This window comes from Erithacus rubecula (assembly GCF_903797595.1).
Source record: "Erithacus rubecula genome assembly, chromosome: 11".
NCBI lineage: Eukaryota > Metazoa > Chordata > Aves > Passeriformes > Muscicapidae > Erithacus > Erithacus rubecula.
The window spans coordinates 20,844,416-20,862,643 of NC_136663.1; the positions used below are offsets into that span (position 1 = coordinate 20,844,416).

The following is an 18,228-nucleotide window of genomic DNA, read 5'->3' on the forward strand; positions in this document are numbered from 1 at the left end:
CTCTGCCCGCGCGCATGCGCACCCGCTGCGCCCCCGCGGCCTCCTGGGAGTTGTAGTTCTCTGCAGGACGGGTAGGAGGCGGTCAAGACCCGCTCTCCCTCCTGCGGCGCCTCGAGCCGGGCGGGTTACGCGCTGCTTTCAGCCTCATCTTCCCGCCTACGAACCCCTGGGAGGAACAGCTATCGCCCTGCGGAACGGCCTTCTACCCGCAGCCTTGCGCCCCCGGAGCAGGTCGGCCGCGCTGCCTCGCGGAGCGCGGGGCACCGCGTGTGGCGGCGGCGGGGAAGGGGAGGCCGGCGGGAGCGGCGAGCCGCGGGGCCCTGGAGCGGATTCGCCTGGTCCCGCGCTGGGATCCCATTCGCTGCGCTCCGTGCCGCTCTCACAGCGCCTCTGCCCATTGGCTGCCGCGGCCGAGTCCCGCCTGCCGGTCCCTCACGCCCTCCGGCCGCCCTGGGCGGCTCGGGCCCGTCCTGCTGCGTGGCGCTGCCCGCGCGGCTCCGCGCCTCTCTCCGGCTGGGAGGGAGGCTGACCGACAACTGCGCAAACTTTCCAAATTACCTGGTATAAACGAGAAACAAAAGGCTCGATATTTAGCAAAACTTATATTGCTGTATTTTATATAGACAGTGCAAGCAGCGCTGGGGATACACGGGGGTCACTGCCCTCTCCATGCTGCGCCCAGCTTTGGTTTGCAGCTCCCTGTTATAGCATGGTTTCCTTGTAGTCATCAATAATTGGTATTTTTACTGTTGTAATTCTGCCAGGTCAGCAGTGGGATCTCTGGATGATGTGAGTTTCTAGACAATTTGTCAAGTCCCATTGATAACCATCTGCTCTTGGTAGATAAGAAATGACAGAAGTCAGTCTGGTCTCAGGGAAAGGCTGCAATTGATCACACAAAGGCAAGAAATCTGATTTTTCAGAATCTGTTGGGCTGTGTGAAAGCCTTGCTTTGCCAGCTGCCAGTAGATACAACTTATTTAGAAACATAATATTCATAACAGGAGGATTTAAAACAAAATTATTTAATTGTATATTTTCCCTTCTTTAGTGTCATGTTTCATTTCAAACCTAATTATTCTGGTTTATACAAACCCCAATAATTTTATGATTAACACGAGTCTTTTCTCAATTACCACATTACCCAAAGTTTTTTATTTCAAAACCAGCAGGAAGGGGGAGAAGGGTGCTGGCTGTGTGCTCAGCAGCTCTGACACACAGAAATGTCCTGTCAGTCACACGTATCCTGCAGAATGCTCTGAGCTGGAAGGGGCCCAGAAGGATCATCAATCCAGCTTTTCAGTGAATGGATGGAACCCTCACCTGGGCAGGATGCTGAATCAGCATTCACCTCTGGCTAATAACAGACCAAACAATTAGCAGGAGGCCCATCAGTGAGTGGTTTTGCTGTCACTTGGTCCCTGCTGTGGGCCTGACTCTGTTTCCTTTGATTCTCTTGCAGATGGTGGCTCCAGAGTGTGATCATGGCAGCTGAGGCTTACAGCCCCTCTAAAGGGGCCCTTCTGTCTTCATCAGCATGCCTAATCCATACTCACTTGAATGACTCTGGTATGCTAAGTAGATCCTTCTCCTGGGGCAACAAAAGCAGGAAAAGTCATCTCTCTGGGCTCTGCCAGCTTGGAGCATCACTGCCTGGTGAGCACAGTGCTGTGAGACTGAGTTGCCATGAAGCTTTCAGATCTTCCTCAAATGCAGAGGTGACATCAATAAGTATCTGCCAGGATGCACTTGTTCAGTGAGCACCATGGATTGCTGCAGCCTGGGAGAGCTCATGGGGAAAGCATTGCTGGATAGGTGCTCACAGAACCTTTGAAAATTGTTGTACAATCACTTGGCACTTTGTAGCCTGAAACATTGGTGTGGACACAGGTATTTCAATGTCACATTCTGTGAGCAGTTATTTGAGTGGCTTCCAACTAATGCAGTTTTTAATCAGGGCTTGAGCACTTACTGTAATTATTTAATGACAGTTTCATTTTTGAGAGATTTCAAAACATTTTAAAAACTGCCAAGTGAAAAATAAAAGTTAAACAGTCTGGTTAAAACTTATGAATGTTGGCAAGTTGTATGGATTAAGTTTATGTGTTTCAGATTTAAAAAGATAAATTTATTAGAATAGTTTCTTTTTTCTTTAGTTTTCACTGATTTTATTTTCTTGTAGTGTCTTTAAAAATCTAGAAGCATGTATTTGGGGATTACTTGACATTTGCTTCAACTGACAGCTTTTTTTTTTTTATTTTTAATTCATCCCTCTGATACTCCTGTAGTAGACTGTTACAGCAACACTGCTGACCTTTATCTTTTCACAGGGGAGAAGTGGAGCTCTTACTGTTTGTCTTCTCTGACAGCTCGTAACATTTGTTCCAGCAAAACTGGTAACTCATGGGCTCAGTGGGATCCTGCCTCTCTCTCTGCTTCCATTGGGAGTTCTGCTTCTTGCTCCTTTTTGCACCCCCCAGCTGTGGAGGAGTCCAGCCAGCACCTCCCAGCTGCTGCACGTAACCCAAACCAAGCCATCTTCACTGTGGATGCCAGCACAACAGAGGTATGTGCAGCAGGACCTGCAGCACTGAGCTCCCCATAACTGCTACAGGTTGTGGGACAGTAGCCTAAAATTACTGGTTTTCTCTTGTGTATCTGCAGGTAGTCAAAGTGACATGAATTTATTTTGTAGTCTGCTCCAGTTCAGCAGTCTTTTAAGGACTGATGAGTTTATTTCCATTGCAGGTTGTTGTGAGCAAAATATACAAAATTATAGCAGAAGCAAGGATGTGTTGAGTCTTTTTTCAAATAGGCAGGGGAGATTGTGGACTCCCTATTCCTGGAAATGTTCTAGACCAGGTTGGATAAGGCTTGGAGCAACTTGGGCTAGTAGAAGGTGTCCCTGCCCATAGCAGGGGTGCAAGTGGATGGTGTTTAAACCCAAACCATTCTGTGATTCAATGGTTCTGTAAGAATGCAGCTGTGAGGTGACATGAGGGAAGAAAGGAAGAGCAGATTGTGCTCCAAGCCCTCCCTCTGTAAAGTACCAACCCTGAAATGCGTCAGTGGTGGCACAAGATTTACCTGTCCCAGTAAACATTTCATTTGCATTGGGAGGGAAAGAATTTCTCTGTTCCTGTCCTGAGAGGAACCTAAAATTGGATCCTGAAAACTTTAAAGAGCTGTGCCATTTTTTAGCTTGAACTGACAGTTTGGGTTTGCCCACTTTATAGACACTGAGTCCTGCACAGCTGCAGTGTGCCAGTGACTGGTGTGATCATTGCACACCTTTCAGTTTGGGTGCAATTTTATGTCTTGCCTGGGCTTGGCTTGCAAATACAACTCTGTAGTTTTGCCTCCACTGATATCATTGTTTACAGTTAAAAGAAAACAGGCAACCTAAAAGGATGGCAACATCTCAAAACCTTTTAACCAAAAAAGAAGCATGGGCAAGAGGATGTCCTAGAATCAGAATCTCTAATGAACTCAGAATTGTAAATAACCATTTTATTTCCACCAAGAGAAAGGGATATTATAAGACATTAAAGCAGCAATGTGAGGGGATGATGAGCCCTTAAAAAAACATACAGCTTTTATTCTTTGTTTAGGTTTGGTTTTTTCTGTTCTTTTCTAGATCCTAGTGGCCAATGACCGAGCTTGCAAGTTGTTTGGGTGCAGTAGTCAGGAACTCATTGGTCAAAAGCTGTCCCACTTGATATCCAAATCTGGTCAAGAGGCCTGGGAAGCAGTGGGTGAGGAGTACCCAGAAACTCCTGAATGTTCATCAGTGGTTTCAGGAACTGTGGTATGTGATATGTTCAAGGAAATATTCTCCACCACATTAAAATGGTTTTGTAGGCTTTGGCTTGGGATTTTATTTCTTTTTATATTTTCTATATAATTTCCTGATATATTCCACTCTGTGGGCATTTGGCAGTTATGTCATTTGCAGGATTGTTTGGTTTAAAAGTTTGCAGATGTGAGAATTCAAAGGGCAAAAGATGATTTAAGGGGACACCCATGAGAACCTTTCAGCTGTCAACACATGGAGTCACTGTGACTTGACCAAATCAGTCCTTAAAGGACATTAGATTTAAAAAAGAATCTCAACATGGAAAAAGTCTATTGTGGAAAATTCCCCATTTGTCTGGTCCTTAAAAATATATTTTAAATTATCTTAATTTGGATTGTGCATATTATAAGGGTTGGAGCCATTGAAATACTGTGAAATGTCTGTGCCAAAATACCACAGTTAGTGCAAAAGAGTGGAGATGATATTTTGCCTAGAAGGGAGTTATTTATAAGAGAACTGTATGAGAAAAATGTGTTTTCCATATTGTTTTCTTTTGTTGCTGTTGTGTGTTGTCACCAGAGAATCCTTGGACAATGAGCTCATATTTCTGGTGTGTTATTTTTGAACTGAAATTGTCAGTATCTCAGAGCCTTATCTTCCTGAATCCTCAGTTGGATATGGGGTGGGGGCAAAGATCTAAGTTTGATTGAGTGAAACCTGAGATTGAAATTAAATGCCTGACAGAGGCACACTTATTCTAAGCTGTTCCAAATATTTTATAAGAGTCTCTGTGTAAGTCATGAACCCATTCTGTCAAGATCACATAAAAATCATAAAAGGCTTGGGATGAGCCTTGCAGGCTATAACATAAATAAACATTTTCTGATCTGAGAAGAATCTCCTCCCATAAGAAATTAAACTGCTGTTTTTGCAGCTGAAAGTAAGGACTGTGTTACTAATGGGGAGTGTTCATTAGCACCATGGGATATCCCTTAAATATGACATCTCTGAGAGGCACTTCACACTGAATGCAAGGTGTTAGAGTGCTACATTTATTATTCTGAAGTCTTTATGCCTTTCCTGAGGTGGGGAGAGATGATACAAAAATATCAATGTTTTGTGTATTATTTTCAGACATTTTAATCTCTGTATTAAAACTGTTTGTTCCCATAAAATACTAGTAAGTAATCAAGAAATGGTATTTTTCTAATAATGTTAGAGAGGTATCTTGGTTCAGTATCTTATTCCTGTCTGAAATTTGTTCTGAGTAACCAGTCTTAGTAAGTCATGTCTCCATTTCTGCATGCTGGGAAGGTGGATGTTATTGGCCACCTCAATGAGAAGATCCCTGTCACAGTCTGGTTGAGGCAAATAAGAAGCAAGGACACCCAGCGTTGTGTGGTTGTGCTGGAACCAGTGGAAAGACTTTCAGCTTGTGTTTCCTTCACAGTTGATGTAAGTGTTTTCCTAACAGTCAAAGGAAATTGCAATTTGTGAGAGTTTGTGTGTGATGGAAGGTGTCTGAAAGGCAGCAGGCAAAGGTTGCTGTTTGTGAGCATGGAGTGTGTCCATGGCAGGGACCTGTGCATGGGTCTCTGCTGTGGCTCACCTGACACCCCACACAGAAATACACTCTCTCTCCTCAGGGGACATCTTATCCTTGAACAGTGTTGGTTTAGCAGGGGGCTGATACTTTGGGGTGTGGATGGCCTTGTGAAGGATCATCTGGCTGAGGAACAGTTCTGAGGGGAATGCTGGACACCTCTGCCTCTCTCCTGGGCAAAGGGCAGGCTCCCTGCACAGTGACATGGGAATATTGTTTTATGCTGTGTCTGCTTTTACTGAGTGAGTTGTGTCCACCAAAGGACTGCAGAATGAAATTTCCTGCCATTGCTTAGATAACTGCAGAGACCATCACCAATGCATTGAGTGGACTGTGGCTAAGATGTTAAAATTTTAACAACCCTGTAAATTTTCCTCCCCAGGGAAAAATTACATCGTGTGACCTCCTTTATGCTCATCTCCATGGCTACCCAACATTGGAAGCAGTAGTTGGACTCCACATAAAGGACCTGATTCCTTCTGTGCAGATCCCTCCTCTAGGCAAAAAAATCCCAAAGGTACATTATGAGCACCAACCTCATTCTTCCACAGCCTTTCTATTTGGAGTGCATGCTGCTTTCCCTCCTCACACATCAGAAGAAAACCTTTTATGAGAGAAGCTGGAAAAGGGTGGGCTGCCTTTTTGTGGAGCTGCTATCTGAAGAGTTCCTAACTAGACATGAGTTATGCCCCAGCCTCTCACTGGAATCTGTCCTGGTGAAAGAGTTTTTTCCAATCCTAGCTTTGTAAGACACTCTGTGCTCTCTGTAAGCTCTTTATGATTCCTTTGAATTCTTTAGCCCATTTCAGTCATATCCGTCTGAGGAGTGAGGGTATACCCAGGTACTGCAAATGCCATGAAAATTGGCAAATAGGGAGCTGAAGGAGGCCTTCTCATGAATGCCTAATTTGTTGAAAATCTGCATCAGGCTGGTCTTCATCTTCTGGATATTTATTTAGTAGTTCAACACAGGATTCCAAATCCTTAAAAAAACCAGATGTTCATTTTGATGTTCACAAGATTGGTTCCTTTTCTTCTTCTGTTCCTTTCTCCTGAGAAATCCTGTTAATTTCATATGAACAATGCAATAAACCCAAAACATTTGGTTAGTTAGAGGTTTTCTGTTTGAGTTTTGTTTGGTTGTTTTTGATTTTTTTTTTCTTTAATGTAGAACCTCAGGATCCAGCGAGCTGCAGGCCGATCCAGGGAGGGTACCATGTTTCCTCTCAGTGTAAAGCTGGAAGTCACCCACCTGGAGGAGGAGCAAGCAGCAGTGCAGAAAGATGAGATTGCACAGACAGAAGGCTCTCTCCCAGGCTGTCAGTACTCTGCTACAGTTGTGGTTTTCTCCACCATCAGTGGTCTTATCACTGTCCAGTCAGATGGAATCATCTGTGGCATCACGGATAGTTTTGCTTTAATGCTCTTTGGCTATGAGAAGAAGGATCTGTTGGGAAAGGTAAGATAAGTTGATATCCTCCCAGAAGACTGACAAATGTGACAGCATATCCATACTGGCATTGTGAAGCTGTTTTACACTCCTTGCCATCACAAAACACATGTTTGGTGAGTGAGGTGTGGGATGACATGCTGGAATTGCTGAGACTTGCAGTGCTGTGGAGCTGCTATGGATTCAAGTAGCCCAAAGCAAACTGCACAGTTCTGTGTTCTCCACTGGTCATGTGGATCACTTTTCCCTGGCTGTGCAATAGAATCAGGTTCACAGACATGGATTGCCAGCATTTGTCCCCATCCTGTGAGAGTTGCCTTAGTTTTATAAGGTTCCATTCTTTGTTTTAGAACATTACATTCCTGATCCCTGGTTTCTATAATAACATGGGAAGAAGCAGTGGCTGTTCTTTGCCTTTACCTCCTCTGGATGATTCCACAGGGACAGAAGGTGAGTGCCTTTTTGAAGGTGTCAGTGCCTGCCATACAGCTGCCTCTGCTATAACCAAGGGGAAATGAGCAGAGACAAGAGGTTCACCCACAAACATGAGAACATTCTTTATAGAAGCAATGCTCCTCCATGCAATTTTCAAAGCAAGTTTCCACTATAACCTCAGGTAAAGAGAACTGTTCACCTAAGATTGAGCTTCTCTCTTTGTTGCCAAGAAGATAAAACTGTGTATCCAATTTGAAAATTACAGTGAGAATAGAGAATGCTTTGTACTTAACAAGCAATTCCCTCCCTCCCCTGCTAGGACCCTGTGGTATTTTAAAAAGTGTAAATTACAGCTTTTGGAGCTGTATTGCAGCAGAGCTGTGGCTACTTAGGATTAATATTTTAAAGGAAAAATCTAATATTCTGAATTGCCTTGTGCTGCTGGCTAATACTCAATGTTGTGGTTGCTGTATTTCAGCAGGGGAGGCATCACATATTGCTCTGATGCAGTTTGCATCAAAATTTATCAAAATTTTACTTCTCTGAATGCAGCACAAATAAACAGAAGCAAAGAAGCCTTGTGTTTCCATATCTGTCTTTTCTGGCTAGCTCTGCCCAACACAGAGAGCACCAGCAAGTTCATACTTTCATCCATATCACATCTTAGGCTGGTTTTTTCTCCTTTTTTCCCTTCTATTTTCTTTTTCTCTTTGCTCAGAAATGCACATGTGTGCTGAAACCAATGCACGCCACTGGAACAAAGAAGTGTTAGTGGACAGTGCATGATTTCTTAGGTAATTCTTTGATGAAATGATACCTGAACTAAGAATAGTTCAGTTCTTCAGTGAGGAAGTATTGTTGGCACTCAGCCATTACTAATTAAAGAATCTAATTTCTAAATTCATCTTCTCTTCTTTCAAACATGTTGAAACTCTTTTTTTATCTTACAGCTTCAGTGAGTTACATAAATCCAGTCTCAACCTTTTCATTATATGGGTTTGGAATTGGCTGTATATGTGTGGTTTGAGCCTTTTTTTTTTTTAATCCTGCTGCTCTGTTAGAATTCAGTCTCTTTACATTATTTGCAATTTTTAGGCCTCTGAACTTCAAGCACCTAATAAATGATACCAATATCTGCCCAAGAGCTTTGCTAGAAAAGCAAATTTGGCAGCCCTAAAACATGTAGATTCTTGCATGTGGTGATTTCTCAAAGCAGAGTGGAATGCTTGTATTTTGTATTTGTTTTGCCTCAATCAAGCCTTTTATACTCAGTTCCTTAGGGTAAAGACAGACCAAGGCAGTTCCAAGTTTATTTTTAAATTGTAGCCTCTGAAGCCTAAACATAAAAGTTTAAATTGGTGTGGTTTTGTTTCCTGTTTGGTACAGAGAGCAGCTTCTTGGTTGCATCTTTAGCACACCTTCTGTCAAGAGATGAAGAGCAGAAATTGGAGCAACAACACAAAGATGACAGATTAATACAGGAGGAGAATAAACAAAAGAATGGGATCAGTTTCTTTTCTCCTCCCTCACCTCCTGAAGCAGCATCCACCCCCACTAACAGGTGAGCATGTCACAGACTGTATATTCACTTGGGAAAATGAGGAGCTGTGCTGGCAATCACCAGCTAAAACTGATTTTTTCACCTGTTTGGTATCTGTGGGAAGGTGTAGCAAGGCCTTCCATGCTTTGCTGTCTTTAGAATCTGAGTGCTGTTTGCAAGACAGGCTGAGCTGTTCCTGCTTTAGATTTTTATTTATATCTGCACAACCCACCATTGTAAAGTTACAGAAATTCCAGCTCTGAAGGGGACCAAATGTTTCATCTAGACTAAAGAAGGTAATTAGGCTTTATCTTCACTAATCACAAATAGTCAGGTTACCTGGAGGGAGTTCTAAGTGTTACTCCTGGTGCTTGGCATAACTGTCAGGTCATCCATTTAAACAGGGCACTGTGTTACTGAAGTTCAGCCATTTTTTCCTGTACATTTCCATATCTTTTTTCCTTTTATAAGGTTAGAAATTCTGTAGAAGTCCATATCTGATGCTCATAGCCTACCTCATGTAAGATGTTAAGCTTTCCACATTAACAATTCTAGCCTCCAGTAAGTATTTGCTATCCATTTTAAGGTCTAGACTGTTACAGCACAGCTCTTGCTGCTTTTTAAAGCAGCTGACAGTGTCATTTTTTGTGATCTCCTGGTTTACATCTCTCATATCATACTTGTAAGTAAGGATTGCAAGTGCTCTACTTCATTCAAAGAAGGTGTGCTGCATTTTTACTAATGGAAATGTTTGCAAAATACCTTGTGCCATGGGCTTCAGTAAACATCTGTCTCCTGTTGGACAGACAAGGGAATTTCTGTTTTCAGGACTGCAAGCATCCTGCTGATATGCTAAAGCCTGAACAGCACCACACTGTCTTACAAGATGAATCTTGAGCATGATGTTATTAATACCATCAAGGTTCTTTAGTTAATAATGGATGATCAAAACACTTCTATCAGTTGTTTTTAATGCCAAACTCACTGTTGTAGAGATATTTCTATAACCTTGTGTAAGATGTATTAAGAAATTGTCCCAACAGATATCCCTAGAGGCTTGTTAGTAGAACATTTAAGGTAAAACCTTCCCAGTCCTGGCCCTGGAAGCTGGTTGGGAAGTGGGCCATCACAACCAGATGTTTTCTGCACAAAAAGGTGAACAAGTCATTCAGCCTGTTTCATTTGGACCTAGAAAGCTGGACCCCTCTTTTGGGTGAGCTTGGAGACCTCACCTACAAGTGGATGCACTGCATGGGATTTTCCCAATTGCTGGGAAGGGTTCTCTAGGTCCTCACTGAAAAAAGGCTCTCCCCAGCAATTGCAGACTCTGGATCATAGTAAAGGATTTAGGCAATTGGTGATGGTCTTTCTCAATCACTATTCTTTCTTGTATAGTAATGATTAGATGCATCACCTTGCTTATTTTTGCTTGTTGCTTAAGCTGAGCTGAGGTTATTGTTTTATCAAATATATCCTTTTACTTCTGTGTTGCCTCAATATTAATAGTAAAATAAGACCATTCTTTCCATTGGTGTCTGTGCCCACTTAATTGGCAAAACACCTGCCATGTGTATTAGGGATTTTTTTTTTGTGGTGGTAAATGGTTTATGATTTATATTTAGAAATTAAGCTGAGAAGGAAATTATCCATAGGGAAAGAGTGCCATTTGAGTGTACCTGCTCTTCTTTGGTAAATTTGGCAGGATTTGGGATTCCTGTGCAAACAGCTTTCTGCCTTTTGCTTTTAAACTTTAAATAAAACAGTTGGTCCAGGTTTTAGATAGTGATCATATTTAAATGGGTATTCTACAGTAGGACAGTTTTCTATTTTGTAATCATGATGTTGCTGATAACTTTGAGTCTTTGCACTGAGGACAGCCTTGCTACAGCTCACCAGAGAGCCTTTTCCCAAAAGCTGGCTTGACACAATCAGTGCAGTGGCACAGTATAGAACAGTGGAAACTTCAGGATCAAATAATTCTCAAAAGATGCTCTCTGCAAGGCTCCCCCTCACATCACCTGACTCAGAACAGTGGGATTTAGGTCAGAACTCTGAGACTGCAGAGAGCAGCAGTCACAGTGCAGTATCTCCTGCAGTAACTGTTGCCTGTTTGTTCCAGACTACAAGCCAATCCAAATGTATCACCCTGTGACCCACTGAAGCTGCCTGCTGGAGTTACTTTTAACTCACCTGGAACACCAACGCTGGATGAGCCCTGGCCTGGGGCAGCCCTGAACTGCAGACAAGACTTGAAAAGCCACATGGTTCCAGGGCAGGTGTCAAAAACAAACTCCATGTGTGATGCAAAACATTCCAGCCTCGAGCATATTGTTGTTCACAACTGCCTGCTAAATGAACCTTCCTTCTTTGGTGAAAGAAATACTGGCTGTGATGTTTGCTCAGGAAATAAAACAGGCTGCAGTGCTTCTGCACCAGGAGCTGCCACAAGCTCTGAGGGTGTAAAAGAATCTGAACTGAACTGTATTTGCTCTGGTCTTGAGCTACTGGGGCTGAATACTGGTGTCAAGGGGAATTCAGACAATTCTTCAGGTGTTACTGCAGCTCTGGTAGGAGGATGTTGCTCTGATGCAGTGGACTCCAATATGCTAATTGAGACAAACAGTGCCTTTTCCACTCATCAAGGAAAGCAGCTGCTGAGTGGTGTTGCCACAGAAGCTGATTGTGGATGGCTGGCCTCCAGAAGGCATTTACAAAACTCTGAGGAATCCTCCAAAGCATTTCCTGAGAAACCTGAAACCCTTGCAGAAACTGTGGGGCACAACTCCAACAGAAATCCCCTGAAAAGCAAAGGTGGGCCTGAAGAACACTGTCAGTTCCTGGGGCAGCAAAATATGGAGATCAAAGTAACATCAACCCCAGTGAAACAAGAAGGCAGGCTAAATCCAGCAACTCCTTTGACCTGGGAGATTCTGGAAGGCAGCTACATTGGGAATTGCTGTCACAGGGATGGTTCACAATTCAGTAAGTGAAACCTTGTCCCCTTCCCAAAGTCTTACTGGGGTCCTCCTTTTCACCCACAGTTTGCAGAATGCAGTTCTGGTTAGAAGCTTACAGTGGAGAGGAAGGAAGAAGCATATTGAAGAAAAAAAATGGTATTTAATCTACCCATAGGGTATTAGAAAAGGAGGTGGTATAAAATACAAAGCTGGTAAGAATCCCCACTGAAAAGTCAGGAATACTCTCAAAACACAGTTAAAAAGTGTGAACATGATACCATTTTCTGAACAGAAAATACAAACTCCACTGTAAAACTGTCAATTGCATTAAAATTGTATAATGGAATTTGTTTCATTCACTCCTCCAGCTGCATTCAGTGGTCTGTTGAATAAAATCGCTGGTTTTATGTCATCTAGAATAACAGTGTGAAATGAATAATCACAATTGGACAGTGGCAAGTCTCTGCTGGAGGTAGCTGATAGGTTCCTCTAGAATAGCTGTGCTGGTGTCATCTCCTCTGATGATTCTTTACTCAGCAGGGGCTCCTCTAAGTCTGAACTTCTTGTTAAGAGCTCAGAGTTTTGTCCTAAAACATCTTGTTCAACACTAGAGTTACATTTTACCATTTTCATTTCCTCACCTGTTTCTACAGGCATACTCTTTGAAGTGAAATGTGCAGAACTGCAGGATCCCACTGTACTTTTCTGTGTCTGGGTGGTGAAAGACATTTCACAGAGCCAAAAGGAAGCTGTGGCAAAGACTCAGCATTTGCTTGCCAGCCTAACAAACTCTTCCCAGTCTGTTGCTGATCTTTCTACTAAAAGTCTTGGAGAAGTAAGAAATCCTACCTCTGAATATTGAGCATTTCTCTCGTTTGACTGTTAAGCTGAAGCTGAAGTTAATAAGTTTTTCATATTAGTGACATGAGCTGGTGGGGTGGATGTTGCTGTTTCTTTTTTTTCCCCATTTTTAAAATATATTAAAACAAAATCCCTGTTGCTGTTTTGTAACACTTCAGGTGTGGGGCTTCCTGCAGTTACCTTTCCAGCCTGAATAATGCAGTTCCAAACTGCAGGATACTCAAGGAGTGCAGTTCTCACTATCAGAACCAGATTCCTTCTTTTTTATATTGTTGCAGAGTTTGTTCTTTTCAGTATTTATTAATTTTATAAATGTGATTCTATGGCTACTCATTTTTTGCTGCTATATATGTACTTAGGCCATCAGATCAACTTCACTTTTTGACAATTCCCAGAGAGCTGAAGATCTTGAAGGATTAAGAGCATGTGAGGGAGAATATGCAAAAAATTACAGCACTCTCAATCTTATTGGCAAAGGCTCTTTTGGCTTTGTCTGGACTGCCAGGAGCAAGAAAGATCACCAGGAGGTGAAGTATTTATTGTAGTTCTATTGCAGTAATAATTTAGCTGAATAATTTAACTGAAAGGTTAGAGCATTCATATTCTGTTAACATTACACTGCCAAAAGCTTCTCTTTGGTAGTTTGGGGGGGTTTGCTTTGTTTAAACAGAAAACTGTAATGGAAACAGGATAGCAAACATTTGCATTGATGTTGTGTATAAATGTTACCTGAGACAACAGGTGCAGAATGAGTTAATGAGCTAATGAATGCAGCTCATTGAACCTGTTGAAAGAAGTAGATATTAATCTTAACAGAATTGCAGGTTTTAGTCTTCTGTTGCTAAAGAGAATGGCAAACCTCAAAATCTTTATTGTGCCATGACTCAAGAATGGGGAGTAGATGTGCTGAGATTATGATACCTCCTCTTTTTCAGAAGTATTTTGGGTGCTGAGAGGGCAAATTCTGGTGTTTCTCTTGCATGGATGTTAAGTGCTGTAACTGGTAAGAGAGCTGGCTTGTCAAAGCCTTTGGAATTCAGTGCAGCAATAAATATATTCCATTTATGTGTATCATTTGGCTTCTAGGACTAAATTAATTTATAAACACATTTAAATATACTATAAGCTATTCACATTGGGTTCTATGCCTCTAGTAATATGAGGCACTAACAGATCTGGAAATTAACCTAACACTCAAAGCCATGATGAATGCTGTTGTCTGTGTAGGTTGTTGTAAAGTTCATCTGGAAGGAAAGGGTGCTGGAGGACTGTTGGGTAGATGATCCTGACCTAGGGAGGGTCACTCAAGAAATTGCAATCCTGCAGAAGCTGCAGCACCCCAGTATCATTAAGGTACAGAACTGATGCAGTTTGCACTGCATCGTGTGGTTTGTTTGCATACTGGGTGTCTGGTGTTCCTCTGGAGTGAAGGGTCCTGTACTGAACCTGTTTTTACAGGAAAGAAAGTAACCTGTTTATCCTGCTTTGTTTCTGTCACAGCAGACTGTTGCTTGCTTCCACACTTTTACCCCAAACTGGTCTGAAGATGTGATTCTTAACAGAAAAAAAAAGCTATTTCAAGATAAGATGCATATCTTGGAAGTGAGATGTCACATCTGAACATGTACTAGTTCAGTAAATAACCTGGATATATCTTGTTTTATACTCTTTGTTTTGAAGGTTTTGGTTTTGGACTTGAACTTTTTTTTTTTTTTTTTTTTCTTCAGAATGAGAATTCCTCTTGGATTTAATTCTGCTCCCAGTTTTAATTTTGTACTCTTTCCAAGAAACATTTGTGCTCAGTGAAATGAGACTTAAAAGATTATAATATACACCAATTAAATTTCTAAGAGGACAGCAGTGTTTGTTAAAGAAAAAAAAAAAAAGGCACTTTCTGAGGATGAAGCACGTGTTTCAACTGATCTTTTATTTATAGGTCCTGGATGTGTTTGAAAATGAATGTTTCTTCCAACTGGTGATGGAGAAGCATGGATCTGGTCTGGACCTCTTTACATTTATTGATAATCAGCCCAATTTGGATGAGCCATTAGCAAGTTATATATTCAGACAGGTGAGAGCAGAATTGCTACATGAGGGTGAGAATTGCTTCATGTAAGGACCAGGACTCTGTTTCACTTAATACTGGCTAATCAACTGCCAGACTGAATTGGAGTTGTGTTCAACACTTGCAGAATTTTCCTCACCATTCTGTAGGTGCTGCCTGCAGGAACCTTGTTAGGGTTTACTTAGAAACAAGAGAGAAGCCTTTCCAGGACCTTCCACCCAGACACCATTCATGTGGCAGTCACATTTCCTCTGAGGAAAGGCTTCCCCAAACCTACTAAAAGCCAGGTTTTCACTTACTTCAATGCTTAGTTTAGATTGGTTATAGGAGTAAAGGGCTGTGCTCTTTAAATCAAGAAATTATCTTGGATTTTAACGGTGGAATAATGCAAAGTAACTCAGGGTAGTTTCCCATGAGTCAAGAACTTGCCTGAGGGCTGAACTGCCCTTTGTTTAGTGAGTCAACCACAGCAGCAGTCCCCTCATGACTTTTGGAGTAAATTCCTTGCTCTAGGGTATGCAGGAATTGCTGTGTATGTGGTAATCCCCCCACACCTTTGCTGTGCCCATCTTGGGGTGCTGATGGAAGATGGAAGCCAAAGGTGCCCCTTTAGCCTTGTGATGGATCAGCCATTTCCTTAACCCAGCCTGAGGTTTGTGAGGCTGAATTGTTCCTTCAGATCTGCACTGCATTTCTCTGCAGAGGCAGATTTGTATTATAAATAGAAACTTTTCTCCCTCAGCCATCTGCTTTTCTTGTTAAAAACATTGTAGGAGTGAGGATGGTCTCCAAGGTGATATCATTCTCATATTATCCTTAATTATGGCATTAAAGCATGAATCGTGCAGGAAAAAGAATGGAGTTTAGGAATGACTGTGTTATTTATACCAAACTTGGCTTTTAAATGCTTTGTCATCCTGCAGCATGGAAGGCACACCATAATATCCTTCTGGAGAAACCAAAGGACCCTCCAAAGGAAGCTGGGATAAAAATAGAGTAACTTGCAGGATTGTAGCAGTGAGCTCCAATGCTCACAATCACATCCTGACTGCAGCATCCCCTCTTCCTGCACATCTGTGAGATGAAAGCAGCAAAGGCTCTTTAAAGTGTCTCTTCCAAGAGCACTGCAGCAATGATGACAGGCAGGCCTGAGGCCATTCCAGTTACCATAATTAGGATACATATCTTGTTTAGGTGGTGTCAAAACAAGCCAGAATGTGACTCTCACAAAGCTGTGATGCCACATCAATTATCCAGGGACTCTGTGTAGTAACACCTAGTTCCTTCTGTCTCTTCCAGCTTGTATCAGCTGTTGGATATCTCCACTGTAGAAACATCCTTCACAGAGATATCAAGGATGAAAATATTGTCATTGCTGAAGATTTCACAATTAAATTAGTGGACTTTGGTTCAGCTGCCTACCTGGAACCTGGGAAATTATTTTATACCTTCTGTGGGACAATTGAATACTGCTCACCAGAAGTGCTGTCTGGCAAACCGTATGTCACCCTCTGAAAAGTCGTTTTTGTGCCATCACACCCAAAAAAACCCCATGTGGGCAGGGCTGGAACAGAGAAGCCAAGCTGCTGTGCCATTGGAAGGCTGCTAGAGTATCCAACCACAGGAAACTGCAGCGAGATTTAAGGCACTGCAGTGGCAGAAATCACTGTGAAGGTTTGACTGCATACAAAGTAGGGCACTCTAGTGACAGAAATCAAGTTGTAAAAGCTTGAATATGTAGAAAGTTGTATCTCAATCTTTTGTCAGGCTTTCTCTAGCAAAAGCTGCTCTTTCAGAGAGGTGGAGTAGGCAGGTATTGCTGTTGATAGCACCTTCTCCTTGCATGTCTGTGCTTTGTATCCTCCCACTCTCATCCTCTCTGTTCTCCTCTTTCCTGCACACTTCCCCCTATTTGAATTCTTGCAGTTTCATCCTTGTTCATCTCCCCACTGATTTCTGTACTCCTTGGGGCTCAAGGATTCTTCCCTTGCAGCTTCTCCTGCTGCTATTTTGGATGTGCTCCCTAAATCTTTGCTCTCTTCTTCCCCTCTCCAAGTGCTGCTCCTGGCAGCTGGTGCTCTCATAGCTGCTCCACAAGGAAGCCTCCCCATCACAGGGCTGGCACTGCTGTGATTGTACATGCCTGGATGGATCTTGCTCCTGCTTCACAGCTCTTTCCATGGATCCTCCTAAAGGAGTGGGGGGAGAAGCAATGCAAGGAGGAGAGGAAATTCCTGCTGGGAATGAGATGAAAGGTGAAGCAAGCAGCTCTGCCCTGGGAGTTCCACCTCTTACTGTGTGAAGGAACTGGCATGTTTTCTCAGATGGAATTGAGAGAGTTATTTCCAAATAATTTTTGTTTTGAAAGGGCTGGGAGGATGTGTTTGCTCTTCCAGTTAAATATTTACTTGACAGTTTTGGCTGATGATGAAAAAGGTGGAGGGGTAAGTTCTTGTCACCAGCTCACATATGTGGAAGTCTGGGTGAATGTTACACATACTCATCAACAGAAACTGGTTGGCTGTTCTGTGCTTGGTTTTATTTCCTGGAGAGGATAATGCAGAATCCTCAAACACATGAGAATCATCTTAGAATTCTCACAAACTTCCTATGTTAAAAAAATTGAACACAAGGGCTGTCACCACCCTTTTTTTAAATTTTCACTTTAGCATATAGCTGTGTGCAATCTGAATTTAGGCAAGCTTATCTCTGCACAGGTACCATGGCCCTGAGCTGGAGATGTGGTCGCTTGGCATCACCCTTTACACCTTGGTGCTTGGGGAGAATCCCTTCTGTGAGCTGGAGGAGGCCTTGGCAGCTGTCCTGAGTCCTCCTCACCCTGTGTCAGAAGGTAAGCTCTTCCCATTTGCTTTTCAGAAGGAGCAGATCTCTTGGGAAAGAGAGCAGCGTTTTTTCACCCGACTGAAAAAATGCTCCCTGATGTGTTCTGTGATGATTGGGAAAGCTGCTCAGTGCAGCAGAGTTTGGGGGATTTATTATTCTTTGAATACAGTATCTCTTATTCCCAATCTGCCTGAAGTCCAGGCTGAGCCATCCTCTGGTGTGTCTGCCCAGGTCTCATGGATCTCATGGCCGGGCTCCTGCACCCCGTTCCAGAGCAGCGCACGACTCTGGCCGTGCTGGCAGAGCATCCTTGGCTCAGGCAGCCTGTGAACCTGGCAGATTATACCTGGGAAGAGGTGTTTGCCTCTGCTGAGCCAGCTGGGACCTCAGTCTAAAGGCTTCTTCATCTGGGCATGACTTAGAAAAGCCTGAGCTCTGTTAGCAGGATAAGTCCCATTGGAAAGTTACCTGCTGATACCCACATTTACTCAGTTTATTACTGTTTTTACCCAGGACATGTTTCAAAGATGTGAGGCAAAGATTTTTAATTTTTAAATTGTTCGTAACTTGGAAAATATTTTTGTTGTCTGGTTTTGCTTTTTATTTGTACTTTATATATCTTTCTGAAAAGTGAATGAATAAATGAATGATAACATGTCTGTTGTGTGTGCACAAAG

General features: G+C 42.5%; 1 protein-coding gene across 5 annotated transcripts; it reads left to right on the forward strand.

Moving 5' to 3' along the window:
• The first annotated feature begins 11 nt into the window (after positions 1-11).
• PASK (PAS domain containing serine/threonine kinase) lies at positions 12-18,211 on the forward strand. 5 transcript variants are annotated; one of them, XM_079315541.1, is made up of 17 exons: positions 12-231; positions 1,463-1,656; positions 2,370-2,566; positions 3,638-3,808; positions 5,111-5,251; positions 5,782-5,916; positions 6,571-6,858; positions 7,200-7,299; positions 8,671-8,845; positions 10,944-11,806; positions 12,435-12,616; positions 13,002-13,169; positions 13,870-13,995; positions 14,579-14,713; positions 16,007-16,206; positions 17,425-17,558; positions 17,783-18,211. In XM_079315541.1, the coding sequence occupies exons 2-17, from the start codon at positions 1,485-1,487 to the stop codon at positions 17,944-17,946; spliced, it is 3,351 nt and encodes a 1,116-aa protein (XP_079171667.1). In that variant the 5' UTR covers positions 12-231; positions 1,463-1,484; the 3' UTR covers positions 17,947-18,211. The 5 variants fall into 5 exon arrangements, 3 of the variants coding, with proteins under 3 accessions (XP_079171667.1, XP_079171666.1, XP_079171668.1); XM_079315540.1 differs by having other exon boundaries at positions 32-231; positions 2,331-2,566; XM_079315542.1 differs by having other exon boundaries at positions 46-267; positions 1,476-1,815; positions 2,389-2,566.
• Positions 18,212-18,228: the final 17 nt, after the last annotated feature.

Bases quoted from the DNA above. Each gene is read 5' to 3' on its own strand.
- PASK (XM_079315540.1), top strand. From the start codon at position 1,485: ATGGCAGCTGAGGCTTACAGCCCCTCTAAAGGGGCCCTTCTGTCTTCA. The intron at 3,809-5,110 runs GTATGTGATATG...CATGCTGGGAAG, and splicing joins CAGTGGTTTCAGGAACTGTG to GTGGATGTTATTGGCCACCT. The intron at 16,207-17,424 runs GTATGTCACCCT...ATCTCTGCACAG, and splicing joins GAAGTGCTGTCTGGCAAACC to GTACCATGGCCCTGAGCTGG.